General features: G+C 40.9%; 1 protein-coding gene across 1 annotated transcript in view; it reads right to left on the bottom strand.

Moving 5' to 3' along the window:
- LOC122557430 (LON peptidase N-terminal domain and RING finger protein 3-like) overlaps positions 1-12327 on the bottom strand; it is a 43641-nt gene extending 31314 nt beyond the window's left edge. The window contains exons 1-4 of the mRNA XM_043705158.1: positions 11546-12327; positions 5627-5745; positions 5381-5503; positions 4290-4445 (exon numbers count right to left, since the gene is read on the bottom strand). Coding sequence (XP_043561093.1) covers positions 4290-4445; positions 5381-5503; positions 5627-5745; positions 11546-12173 — 1026 coding nt within the window. The 5' untranslated portion in view covers positions 12174-12327. The remainder of the gene's footprint in view (positions 1-4289; positions 4446-5380; positions 5504-5626; positions 5746-11545) is intronic.
- Between the last annotated feature and the right edge of the window lie 948 nt (positions 12328-13275).

Below are 13275 nucleotides of genomic sequence, written 5' to 3'. Positions count from 1 at the left end.
CTGGCAACATACTTGTAAATCTTTTCTGAACCCTTTCAAGTTTCACAATATCCTCCTGATAGGAACTGGACACAATATTCCAAAAGTGGCCTAACCAATCTAAGATCTCTTTGTTCAGCAACACTCCCTGGGAGCTCACCACTAAGTGTATAAGTGCTGCTAAGATTTGCTTTCCCAAAATGCAGCACCTCACATTTATCTAGATTAAACTCCATTTGTCACTCCTCAGCCCATTGGCCCATCTGATCAAGATCCCTTTGTAATCTGATATAACCTTCTATGCTGGCCAGTACACTTCCAATTTTGGCGTCATCTGCAAATTTACTAACTATACCTCTTGTGCTCACATCCAAATCATTTATATAAATGATGAAACATAGCAGAACCAGCACTAATCCTTGTGCCACATCACTGGTCAAAGACTTCCAGTCTGAAAAACAACCCAACACCACCCTCTGTCTTCTACCTTTGAGCCAGTTCTGTGTCCAAATGGCTTGTTCTCCCTGTATTCCATGAGATCTAACCTTGCTAACCAGTCTCCCATGGGGAACCTTGTTGAACGCCTTACTGAAGTTCATATAGATCACATCTACTGCTCTACCCTCATAAATCCTCGTTACTTTTTCAAAAAACTCAATCAAATCCGGGAGACATGATTTCCCATGGACAAAGCCATGTTGACTATCCCGAATCAGTCCTTGCCTTCCCAAATATGCGTAAAACCTGTCCCTCAGGATTCCCTCCAATAACGTGCCTACCACTGATGTCAGACTCACTGGTCTATAGTTCCCTGGCTTGTCTTTACCGTCCTTCTTAAACAGTGGCACCACATTAGCCAACCTCCAGTACTCTGGAACCTCACCTGTGACTATCGATGATACAAATATCTCAGCAAGGGACCCGGCAATCACTTCTCTAGCTTCCCACAGAGTTCTAGGGTACACCTGATCAGGTCCTGGGGATTTATCCACTTTTATTCATTTTAAGACATCCAACACTTCCTCCTCTGTAATATGGACATTTTTCAAGATGTCACCATCTATTTCCCCACATTCTATATTTACCATGTCCTTCTCCACAGTAAATACTGATACAAAATATTTGTTTAGTATCTCCCCTATCTCCTGCGGTTCCACAAACAGGCTGCCTTGCTGAGCTTTGAGGGTTAAAAATGTGTTGCTGGAAAAGCGCAGCAGGTCATGCAGCATCAAAGGAACAGGAGAATCGACATTTTGGGCATAAGCCCTTCTTCAGGAATGAGGAGGGTGTGCCAAGCAGCCTAGGATAAAAAGGTAGGGAGGAGGGACTTGGGAGAGGGGTGTTGGGAATACGATAGGTGGAAGGAGGTTAAGGTGAGGGTGATAGCCCAGACAGGGGGTGGGGGCGGAGAGGTCGGGAAGAAGATTGCAGGTCAAGAAGGCGGTGCTGAGTCTGAGGGTTGGGACTGAGAAAAGGTGGGGGGAGGGGAAATGAGAAAGCTGGAGAAATCTGCATTCATCCCTTGTGGTTGGAAGGTTCCTAGGCAGAAGATGAGTTGCTCTTCCTCCAGATATCGTGTTGCCATGGTCGAGGGGCCCTATTCTCTCCCTAATTACCCTTTTGTCCTTAATATGTTTGTAAAAACCCTTTGGATTCTCCTTAATTCCATTTGCCAAAGCTATCTTATGTCCCCTTTTTGCCCTGCTAATTTCCCTCATAAGTATACTCCTACTGCCTTTATACTTTAAGGATTTACTCGATCTCTCCTGTCTATACCTTACATATGCTTCCTTCTCTTTCTTAACCAAACCCACAATTTCTCTCATCATCCAGCAATCTCTACATCTACCAGCCTTTCCTTCCAACCTAAAGGAATATACTGTCTCTGGACACATGTTATCTCATTTCTGAAGGCTTCCCATTTTCCAGCCATCTCTTTCATTAGATTCAAAGAAGGGCTGCTCGAAAAATTGGCAAGCCTGAGAACATATAGTTTATAATTCAGTGAAATAGGACAAAGGTTAATTAAGAGGGGAAAAACAGAGTATGAGAGTAAATGTGCAAGGCACATAAAAGCAGACTATAAGATTGTCCATAAATACTGAGAAAGAAAAAAGATTAGTTTATCAATTTAGGTCCCTTTTAGACTGAATCAGGAAAACTGATAATGGAGAACCAGGAAATGGCACAGCAATTAAACAACTACTTCAGTTCTGACTTCAATGAAGAAGACATAAATAAATTCCCAGAATTGCTGGGGAAGTAAGGTCTTATAGAAAGGGGGAATTGATGAAAATTAGTATTAGGCAAAAATGAGTGCTGAAATTTATGCAATTGAAGACTGATGATTCCCTAGGCTCCTAACAGAGGTGGCTACAGAAGTAATGAATGTGTTTGCCTTCAAAATGTTTGTAGATTCTGGGACAGTCCTGGCAGTTTGGAGAACGGCAAATGTTTAAAAAAGGAGGGAGGGAGAAAACTGGGAATTACAGACCAGGTCGCCTAACATCAGTAGAGGGAAAATATTTGAATCTATTCTAAAGAATGTGATAGTAGGGCAATTAAAAATACCAATAGAAAGTTAGCATGGATATATAAATGAGAAATCATGGTTGACACACCTACTAGAGTTTTTTTTGAGGATGTAACAAGTACAAAAGATGAAGGAGAGCCAGTAGATGTTGTGTATTTGGATTTTCAGAAAGTCTTTGATAAAAATAACAGGTCATTGCACAAAATCAAAGCACATGGGTTGGTGGGAACGGACGAGCGTGGATTAGGAATTGCTTAGTAGACAAAAAAAAAGAAAATAAATGGATCATTTTCAAAGTGGAAAATAGTGACAAGTGAGGTCCAACAGGAATCAATGCTTTACAAGCTTGCGAATGACTCAAAACTAGCTGCGAGTCAGAACGATGAAGAGGACATATAGCGGGCTCATGGAAATCTAGACCAGTCAGAGAGTGGGTACATACATAGCAAATGCTGTGCAACTTGGACAATTGGTTGGGAATACAGAATGGCAGAGTATTATTTAGTTAGTGACAGATGGGTTAAGGTTAATATACAAAGGAACCTCTTGCACACTGGTCACTGAAATTTAGCACATTGTGCAGCAAGCAGTTAGGAAAGCAAATGGTATGTTAGCCTTTATTGCAGGAGGGTTTAGAACAGAAGCAGGGAAATCTTACTGCCACTGTACAGGGCCTAAGTGAAACCACACCTGGAGTATCATGTGCAGTTTTGGTCTCCTTATCGAAGGAAAGACATAACTGCCATTGAGACCGAAGGTTAACAAGACTGATTCGGGGAAATGCAGGCTTTTTACACGGGGACAGGTTGTGTCATCTGGGACTGTATTCACTGAAGTTTAGAAGGTTGGGAGGAATCTCAAGGAAACAAATAAAATTCTTTCAGGGCTGGGCAGACTTGATGTAGAGGTGAGATTTTCCAGTGACTGAAGAATTTAAAATGAGGGGTTACAGGCTCAGGATAGGCTGAAATAAACCTGTGAAGTTCTTTCTCACAGGAAGATGTGGTGGTGAAGTCACTGAATATATTTCAGAAAGAAACAGATTTCTTGAAGCTGATGTGTCAAACGGCATAGGGAGAGAACGGCAGTGAAATAGAGTATCAGCCATGGTCATGTCGAATAGCACAACAGACTTAGTGGGCCAAATGGACGACTCGCCATTTTTTTTGAGGATGGCAGATCTCCTTAGCTAAAGGACATGAGTGAGTCAGATGTGTTTTCCCCAAATGATAGCTATCATATGATAGCTGAGATTAACTTTATATTACAAATTGATGAAATGAATTCAAAGTCCACCAGCTCACATGGTGGGATTCAAAACCCATGTCCCCACAGCTTTAGGCTGGGTCTCTGAATTGCAACAGGATTGTGGTTCTGTGGAACGTTAACTCTGATTTCTCTCCACAGATGCTGCCAAACCTGCTGAGCCTTTCCAGCAATTTCTGCTCTTTTTCTGATTTACGACATCCTCTTTAGTTATTTTCTTTAACATTTCCTCTAAATTACAAGCGCAATGACAATACCAGTACACCTTCAACTCCCGTCGGCATCTCCTTCTTTGTTTCAGTCAATTTATTGAATATACTCCTGTGAAGCACTTTGAAACATTTCATCATGTCAAAGGAACTATATGAATGCAGCTTTATTCATTAAGTGATTCATTAAGATTAAGAATGCTTTGAGGCATAAAGAACATTCTGAGAGCAACCTCTCTTTTCATCTTTCACTAAAGTATCTGTGTTCAGCGTGAAAATTGAAGATGTCTTATTGCACATACCTTGCACGAATTTTCAAATACATTGCTCGGATTTCTAGAATTCAGCGAGTTCAGGACAATTCCCTTAATTCGTGATCGTGGAGACATAAGCTGCATTATGTCAGGTAATCTTTGATGTATATTTTCAGCAATGGGTGAAAGCAAATCACACAGGATCTGGAAAGGAGAAATAAAGGAGCAGGATTTTTCTTTGTTTTAACAACAAAAACTGGTTTCAGCATCTATGACTTGAATTTGAATGCTGCTTTCAAGTCGTTCTGAGATTGAACTGTTCAAGTATAACTGGTTGAAAAGATATAACATTACAATTTTTCATATGTTTCATAAGCTTTAATAAATGTTAGATTTGGTTCAGGATCAAACTTCATGCTTAAAAGCATTAGATGTAAGCCAGCAGTAGACAAAAATGCTTGAGATATTGTGCTAGAAAAAATGTTATGTGCATTCAAGAATGAAATGAATTTCTATTGTTACATTCTGCACTAAGAAACAATCAAAGTTGAGTTTAGAAAAACAATCCTGCCTGAGAAAAGGGGTTAACTTTCATATAAAGGGAGTATAAAAAGTGAACACAGGAATTAGGGACAGGAGTTCACTTCCTTTATCCTACTCTTTCATTCAATAAGATTATGGCTGATCTGATTGTGGTTTCAATGCCATTCATGTCTACCCCTCATAACCTTTGACTCCCTTCACCAACAAGAGTCACTTAAGCCAATTAAGTGAGCATCAACTTAAAATTAGTACTCAAACAATAATAAGTGATATCAGAAAGCATTTTTAATACAAAGGACAGTGGAAATCTCGTATTTTTGCCCCCAATAAGCTTTTGTCTAATTGCAAGTTTAGAAGAGGTTGATAAAATTATTAAGGAATCAAATGAGTAATCAAAGTCATGATAAAGATTAGCCATAATCTAATTGAGTGGCAGAACAGACTCAAAACGTCTTTTGTTCCTAAGTAGTCTATCATTACTAACTTAATCTTAAAATATTTCAATCAAAAGTTGCGAATTTACACTAAATTATGCAGCCTTTATTTTGTATATATAATCCAAGTGTTCCAGTTTGACTATATGAATGCTTCATTACCTTTTGGGCTTCCATTTTTGCTGTTTTATTTTCTGAATCTAAAGCAATACAAATTAGATACTCCTTCAAAGCTTTGTCCATTTTCTGCAGACCTGCTAGCGCTTGTGCTTTTCTTAAATGACCCTAGCAACAAAACACACCAGTTGTTTAGGATGCACATATCGATTACCCTGCAATATAATTAAAATGTTATAATGACAAAACAAACAGAACAACGTAGAGTATTTGAGACGTTTAAAATCTCACTTTAGACCAGAAAGGCTGGATGATACAAGCAGCAGTTCCATCGCGCAGCGCATCTTCAAAGCATTTCAGACTTGCATTAATCTGTGCACGGTTGCTTAACAGCAAATGGTCTTTGGGGGCTGAAAATAAAACACAAAGATGACAAATAATTGTCACTTTATTCATTAAAATTGTCCACAGCTTCACCAAGGGCCTGTTGAGAGAATAACTCCATCTATACTTTCAACTATCATAAAAGTCAACTTCCAAGTTTCAGTATTCCTCTTTCTTGTCAGTGTTTAAGGTCAAAATAATTTAACTTTTGTTCTTTCCAACATTCCTTGTTGCTTATGTAAGGATATCTATGGATATTTCACTTGGACGTAACGTCACATATTTGTTGCTCTCTCCGTTGATTTTCAAATGGTAAATTCCATTTCCAAAGTAATTAGATTTGGATGTCCTCTTTCACTGTGGCTGGGACAAAATCCTGGAATTCCTTCCCTAATGGTAATATGGGTCTACCTACAGCACGTGGACTGCAGCAGTTCAAGAAGGCAACTCACCACCACCTTCTCGGGGAGGACAGGCAATTCCCACGAGTGAATAAAAAGAAAACTGAATTCCCACGAGTGAATAAAAAGAAAACATTCAGCCAAATGTATCTTCACCAGCTCAACAAAGAAGCCTCATTACCTAATGCCAATCTCTTGCCTTTTCCTCATAAACTTTCTTATTATTTTATCCAAATAGTCATCCAATACCCACTTGACTATCTCAATCAAACACACCAATTATTGTTAACAGGATTCAAATCTTTCAGAACGGATCCTCTGCTTCAACTTTATTCTAAAAGTTAATAATGAATCAGTGATGTTTATTGCAACATGACTCAATCAAAGAGATTGCCCATCAGTAACCTGAGAACGGAATAAAGATACAATACCGTCTCGTCATTTATAGTCATGCATAAGTAAAACAATATAAAAACGGTCACAACAAAAAGACTCTTATCAAGCAGATGCAAAACCTTTAAATATTTTTAAGGCAGAGGTAGATTGATTCATGATTACCAAAAAGATGAAAGGTTACCGGGAATGTTGGGATACACACACACATATCAAATTGAAGTGAAAATCGGTTTAGCCATCATCTTATTGAATGGTCGAGCAGTCTTGAAGAGCAGAGTAGCCTACTGTTGTTCCTTAGTTTGAATATTTGTAAATTCCAAACCATAGTACAGATGGACTCGACTGAAACAGAGTGACCACACTTGGGCAACCGTGTCATGCACCCTCACTCCAGGATTTCTGGCCATCAAAAATTCCAAATCCGGAACAAAGTAAACAGACGTGCATACCAAAACCATCTAACCATAAGGCAAAGTAGATCATTCAGGCCACTGAATCTGCTTCACCGTTCAAAAATAAAGCTGTCCTCCCCACCTGAGAATCGAACCCCAGTGTCCCGCATAACAGGCAGGGATGAGAACCCTGATGTACTGATAAGGGTCATTAGCCCTGAGTGATTCATGCCTTAAAACCAGAAATAGACAGTGATGCAAGCAAGTTGAAAACTTCATCTCAGTTACACCAACTTTACCTTCAGAATAGGAAACTTGCTTCGTTCCAAGAATATTTTTTCTTGGAAGAAGAAAGCCAGATACAAATTTGAATTTTGCTCTCCACCCACGGATATATATTTATGAACGCATAATTTATGTTAAAAGATGACTATCTTGGTTGCGACTTATTTTTCTCACTGTGACCAGACAAAAATCTGGTACATTCATCAGAAAAGGAATAAACGGAGGAGGCTATTACCCAGATCTGAAATGACAAAGTCTTCAAAAATTCATTATGCAGGTGATAAGTTTAAAATCATATGATTATGCCCATGATTGAATTGGCTACATTTTGCCAATTCTCAGCCTGCAGCACTGGATCAGGCAATCGATTCAGGCAATCAAATGAAGTGTAGCGCTCACCAAGGGATATTCCAGAATGCTGCTCTTCCTAATGCCCCTGGGTTTTTATCCTGTCCTGACACTGCCTATGGGACGGTCAGTTGCAGATGGGCTCAAAGAAAGTGTCTAGTTATGAAATTCTAGCCACCATGAGTTTTGGTGTAGGCTTGATGAGTTTGTTTATCCTTTTTTGTAATCACTGACTTGTCTTCTTCTGATTGATGCTTTCCAAAGACAATTGTAGAACCATAACTACAGCAGTGATACAGCAGTTTCTACCATATTTTTGGGTTATAATCCTCACCCCTTTTTGGAACCGTCCTGAATCAGACATATTGCATGGATAATAATTTTCAAGTTGAGGTAGAGAAAGCCAAATCCCCACCTGAGACTTCTACCATCAACACCCTTTTATATCCTTCCCCTCTTCAACTTAAAGCTATGCCCTCCAGTTTTGAATTCCTCTCCCCCAAGGAAAAGACCTTCACTATTCACCCCTTCTATGCTCCTCATGAATTTATAAACCTCTATGAAGTCACCCCTCATCCTCTGACACTCCAGGTCTATTCAGCCTCTCCCTGAAGCTCAAGCCTTCCAAACCTTGTGTCGTCCCATTTCCCTACCCCAGAATCAGTCGAAGCAAACACTCAGAGACACAGTATGATTTTACCTCCTTCACCTTTATTCCAGGCCCTGGAGGGAGACAGAACAATTGCCCATGTGCACAAAGACATGAGTTCTCGGTCTTCTCTTGAACGGCATATTCTTAAGGAAATACATCGTCACTTACAGGGAGCAGCATCCAAATAAGGCAACATCTACATTAATTGGGTGACCATTACAATCGGTGAGCATCAACAGTAAAGATTAAGCCACCTGGCATTATACAATGGATATTCTTAACCTTGTTAACTGGCATTTCATAATGGATGCTTTTCACTGTATTAATTGGCATTATATAATGGATGTTTTTCACCTCATTAACCCCTTGCCTCCAGCACCTCACTGTTTACTGCAAGTTCTTAACTGGTCAAAGTCATGCAAACTGAGCCTTTGTTACACAACCCTAAGCTTAACACTTTCACTATCTGCTCATCAGGTATACAAGAATGTTGTCAGTGAGAAAGTGTAAATCTTTTTTGAACCCTTTCAGTTTTCACAGCATCCTTCCCATCCAAAGATGTGCTGGTCAGGTGAATTAGCCAGACTAAATTGTCTATAGTATTAAGCGTTTTAATCAAGGACAAATATAGGGCAGGGAATGGGTTTGGGTTGGTTACTCTTTGGAGGGGCAGTGTGGACTTGTTGGGCCAAAGGGCCTGTTTCCATACTTTAGGGAATCTAAGCTAATCTATAGCAAGGAGATCAGAATTGCACGCAGTATTCCAAAAGTAGCCTAACCAATGTCCTGTACAGCCACAACATGACCTCCCAACTGCAGTACTCAATGCACTAACCAATAAAGGCAAGTGTACCAAACACTTCTTCACCACTCTGTCTACCCGGGACTCCACCTTTCAGGAACGATTAACCTGCACCCCAAGGTTCTTTGCAAGGTGGGATATGGGCCAAATGCTGGCAAATAGGACTAGATTAATTTAGGATTTCTTGTCAGTATGGACGAGTTGGACTGAAAGGTTTGTTTCCATGCTGTACATCCCTATGACATTATAAACCTTTTTGACAGGTTTCAATCACATTATATCAGCCCAGGTATCACAAAATTCTAGGAATCACTCTTCAGCGACTACCTCTCCAAAAAGGTATCCAAAATTCATGAGTTAGTGACACAAGACCAGGGAAGACAATATCACTTTGAAACTATATTAAAGAACAGAACTTCCAATTTACAGGTTGGTGACTCAGTCACACATAACATTATCAGTTTTAGAAAAAGGGATAAAATCCAATCTTATTTCCAATAGAGAAACCAATTTTTAAATCCAAATATCATAACTGACAGCAAAATGACTCTGACCTGGTTAAGGGAGAATTATGAGATGGAAATGTGTTGCTGGAAAAGCGCAGCAGGTCAGGCAGCATCTAGGTGCTGCCTGACCTGCTGCGCTTTTCCAGCAACACATTTCCATCTCTGATCTCCAGCACAGCAAAATGACTCTGACCTGGTTAAGGGAGAATTATCATTGCCTTTCTTGCAGTTGTACCTTAAATGAGAGATATTGGAGAAAATCCAGTAAATCTAAAAATCCAATGTGTTTATCCATTTTATTTATAAATGTTTCTAAATGACAATGAGGGATTGTTACATATGATTAAGGAATCAAAGTAAAATATAAATAATTCATAATTATGACTATCATAGAAGGCTATTGCACTCTTGTTCGAAGGCTGTCCCCCATTTTTTTCAAAAAAGGCAATGTTTTAAAAGACATTTGGCTAAGTACATGTATAAGAAATGTTTGGAGAGATATGGACCAAAAGTAGGCAGGTGGGACTAGTTTAGCTTGGGATTGTGGTCAACATGGACTGGTGGGACCGAAGGGTCGGTTTCCACGCTGTATGACTCAATGACACTATAACCATTTCTTCCTACAAAACTTCAACACTGCTAAAAAGAAAGACATGTTGCTGAAGTTTTTAAACTTTGCATTCATCGGGGCAAATGCTCAAGAAAGCCAAATGTCAAAGGAATACAACGATTTCAGTAACCTCTCTCTCTTTACAGCCACATTCAATGTTGTATTACTGTAAATTTCCAGGAAAGATCTGTGTTTCTTTGCTAGCTCAGGAAACCAGTTTTGAAGCAGAGTAGGAAGCTAATGATGGTTAAATGTGAATAATGCATTGGACTGTGTTTGAAGATTAAGGAATTAGTAACTTAGTTTGGATTTAGATTTGTCAAAAAAATCAAATGACCGTGATTTAGGGTTATCAGCATAAAATTATTCTGTCAAATGTTACACAGCGATAGCTGGCAAAACTATTTTCTCAATATTTTACTTTGCAATAAGTGTTGTGACTTTGGAAGTGAATCCATTGTTAGGCTAATGAGCTTCTTCTTAAAAGACTGCTCTGTTTAGGAGCATGAGGTAAACGGTATTAGGAAGATCAAACCTTAACTTTTTAAGCTTTGAAGTATTGATTCTTTCATGTTGCTGGGCGCATTATAGAAGGATAAAGTGTGGTCCAAAATAACGTTTTAGAACTGTTAATGAGTGCGATTATCCGCCTTTTAAAAACCTCTTTGAGAGAGGCGTCTAACTGGGAAGTTGTTACTGCGACAGAATGTTCCTAAAGCCATATCTTTTTAACATTTCCTATTTTAAATTCATTCAAAACACGCACAAAAACGCAGTATAGAAACCGATTTGCAAATAAAAAGCTTCAGGTATTAAACTGTCTGTTTGACCCAATTTTCCCACCCAGGTTACACAACTGTTAGTCTCCAAACCTAGGACTCTGACAAACGGCCAGTAGGCAGGACCTTATGCAACACACCCTGATAACTCCAGAGGTTTGCTGGAGAAACTCAGCAAGTCTGCTAGCCTCTGTGGACAGAGACACAGAGGTAACGTTTCGAGTCCAGTGTGGATTCCGAGGAAGAGTCTCGCCATCAGACCCGCTGAGTTTCCCCAACAAACTCTGGGTCTATTTCAAAATTTCCAGCATCCGGAATACTTCGAGCTTTTTTTTTTAACCTTTCCATTAACCTCCGGGAAACACTCTCCCAATGCCCGCTCCCATTAAATTTCGACCTGGTCATTTAAAAAAAAACACCATCAGGTTTATTTTGCCAGTGACAATTTAGGGTTGAGCTCCCTCACTACATTATGTCAAACTTAAACGTGCAACAACATGAAAAAAAAAACCCACTTCAACCATCTCCCTTTTGAAATGAATGCTGAGCAACTTGTAGACTTTCAGAAGTTTTAAGAACGGTCGCCCCCAAATTCACACACTCCCGAAGAACTGAAGGCAGCAGCTGACACACAGAATGAACAGCAAGACATTACCTAATACAATAGCTTGATGATATTTCTCTAAGGCAGCCAGGGGTTTGTTTTTCTTATATAAGCTGTTGCCTTCGTGTCGGAGGGCGAGTGCTCTGGTCTCCGTCACGAAGTATTTGCCTAAGAAACTGTTCAGGACCACGTTGACTCTGTAGGGTCCGGCCGTGGGGACTCTCTCCTTGCAAACTTTGCAGCAAGCCCTTACGCTGTCCCGCTCCTTCTCCAAGCAGTTTTTGCAGTAAGTGTGTCCGCAGCGGAGAGTGACCGGCTCGAACAAGGTGCCCGTACAGCAGCGGCAGCTCAGCAAGCCCACGCCCGGAGGATCGCCCTCTCCCCAGCCCTGACTGACCCTCAGGCTCCGGGCGAGGTAAGCCACCAGTTCGCCCAGGTGCTCGGCTCGCAGGCTGCCCTGAGCCGACAGGAGCTGGTACTCCTGGAGCGCCTCGCTCAGCCTCTCCGCCAGCACCAGGCAGCGGGCACGTCTCAAGCGGATCTCCTCCGGGTCGCCCCCCGCCTGCTGCTGCTGCCTGGCCCGCAGCTGCCGCTGGTAGATCTCGGCGGCCAGTTGGAACTCCCTCGCCTCCGTAGCCAGCTCCAGCATCACGTCCAGACCCCTTCCTTGTGAACCCATGGCTGGAGTAAACCAGGGGATGGTACAGGGGTGGGGGTTGAAGAGGAGGATGAAACCACCTTCCACCCCCCCTTTAAATCCAAACCCACGGCTCTCTTCCCCCCCTCCCACTGAAATCAAACCAGCTCTCCCTCACTCTGACACCCCTCTCTCATTTATTGCCTGGCTCCCAACCCTTTGAAATGCACCCCCTCCTCTTCCTTTCCAATTCCTATAGAGCAAGGGAACGCCAACCACAATGCAAAAAAAATGTTACATAAAGCCCAGAATCACATGACAGCCATCCCCTGCCTCCTATTGGCCTGAGTCAGACTGTTACAAAACCAGTAAGTTCTGTAACATTCTGTTTATTTTGAATTATTTTATTTTGGGGAGGGGGGGGGGTGTGGGGGTGGGTGGAGGGATTGCCGGATTGACATCTCTCCCCGCCCTCCCCGCTCCCTCTGAAGCTGTTTTTATTTTACTCCCCACAGCTATTGACAAACTGTGACAAGTCACCATGCACAGTGCTGTGTACAGTATACACACACACACACACCCACTTGCCAGAGCTAAATATTTAATCTGCGCGAAATAAAAAGGCAATGCAGTGCACCAGCCCTACAATATATCACCCAAATATTATATTGATAACCCTCTCCTGAATGCTGGCGTCTGCTTTGAATTTTTTTTTAAATAAGTGGTTATGTTTTATATCAAATCTGCAATTACTCCCAACTGTTCCTGCATTAAAACTAAAATACTGACCGACCCACATCTTGCCAATATGCTATAACAGAGGTGAGATTCGCTGCCTGGCTCAGCTGGCTTGCAAAAACACAAATACATTTGCTAACCTGCTTGTTACTAAATGTCGCCCACAATTTGGATTTAGGTAACTTTGATTCAAAGAATGTTCCCTTGTCGACTGTAAGTGTGTTCTGTAGATTACATCACCCTTATGTAAGACAGTGTCCGTTTACATAAAACCTCTGATCGTGCTGGAAGTTTTTCTGAGGTGAAAAACAAAAAAAAAGCTAGAGATGCGAAAACAGGAGGCTTTCTCCCTCACCTATGAAAGAATTTTAGGGCTAGCTAACAGTGTCATCAATAAAGCCAAATA

The sequence above is a fragment of the Chiloscyllium plagiosum genome, chromosome 15 (genome assembly GCF_004010195.1).
Source record: "Chiloscyllium plagiosum isolate BGI_BamShark_2017 chromosome 15, ASM401019v2, whole genome shotgun sequence".
Taxonomy (NCBI): Eukaryota; Metazoa; Chordata; class Chondrichthyes; order Orectolobiformes; family Hemiscylliidae; genus Chiloscyllium; species Chiloscyllium plagiosum.
Note: the sequence above shows the minus strand (reverse complement) of the source record. Positions and strands in the feature narration are given on the sequence as shown.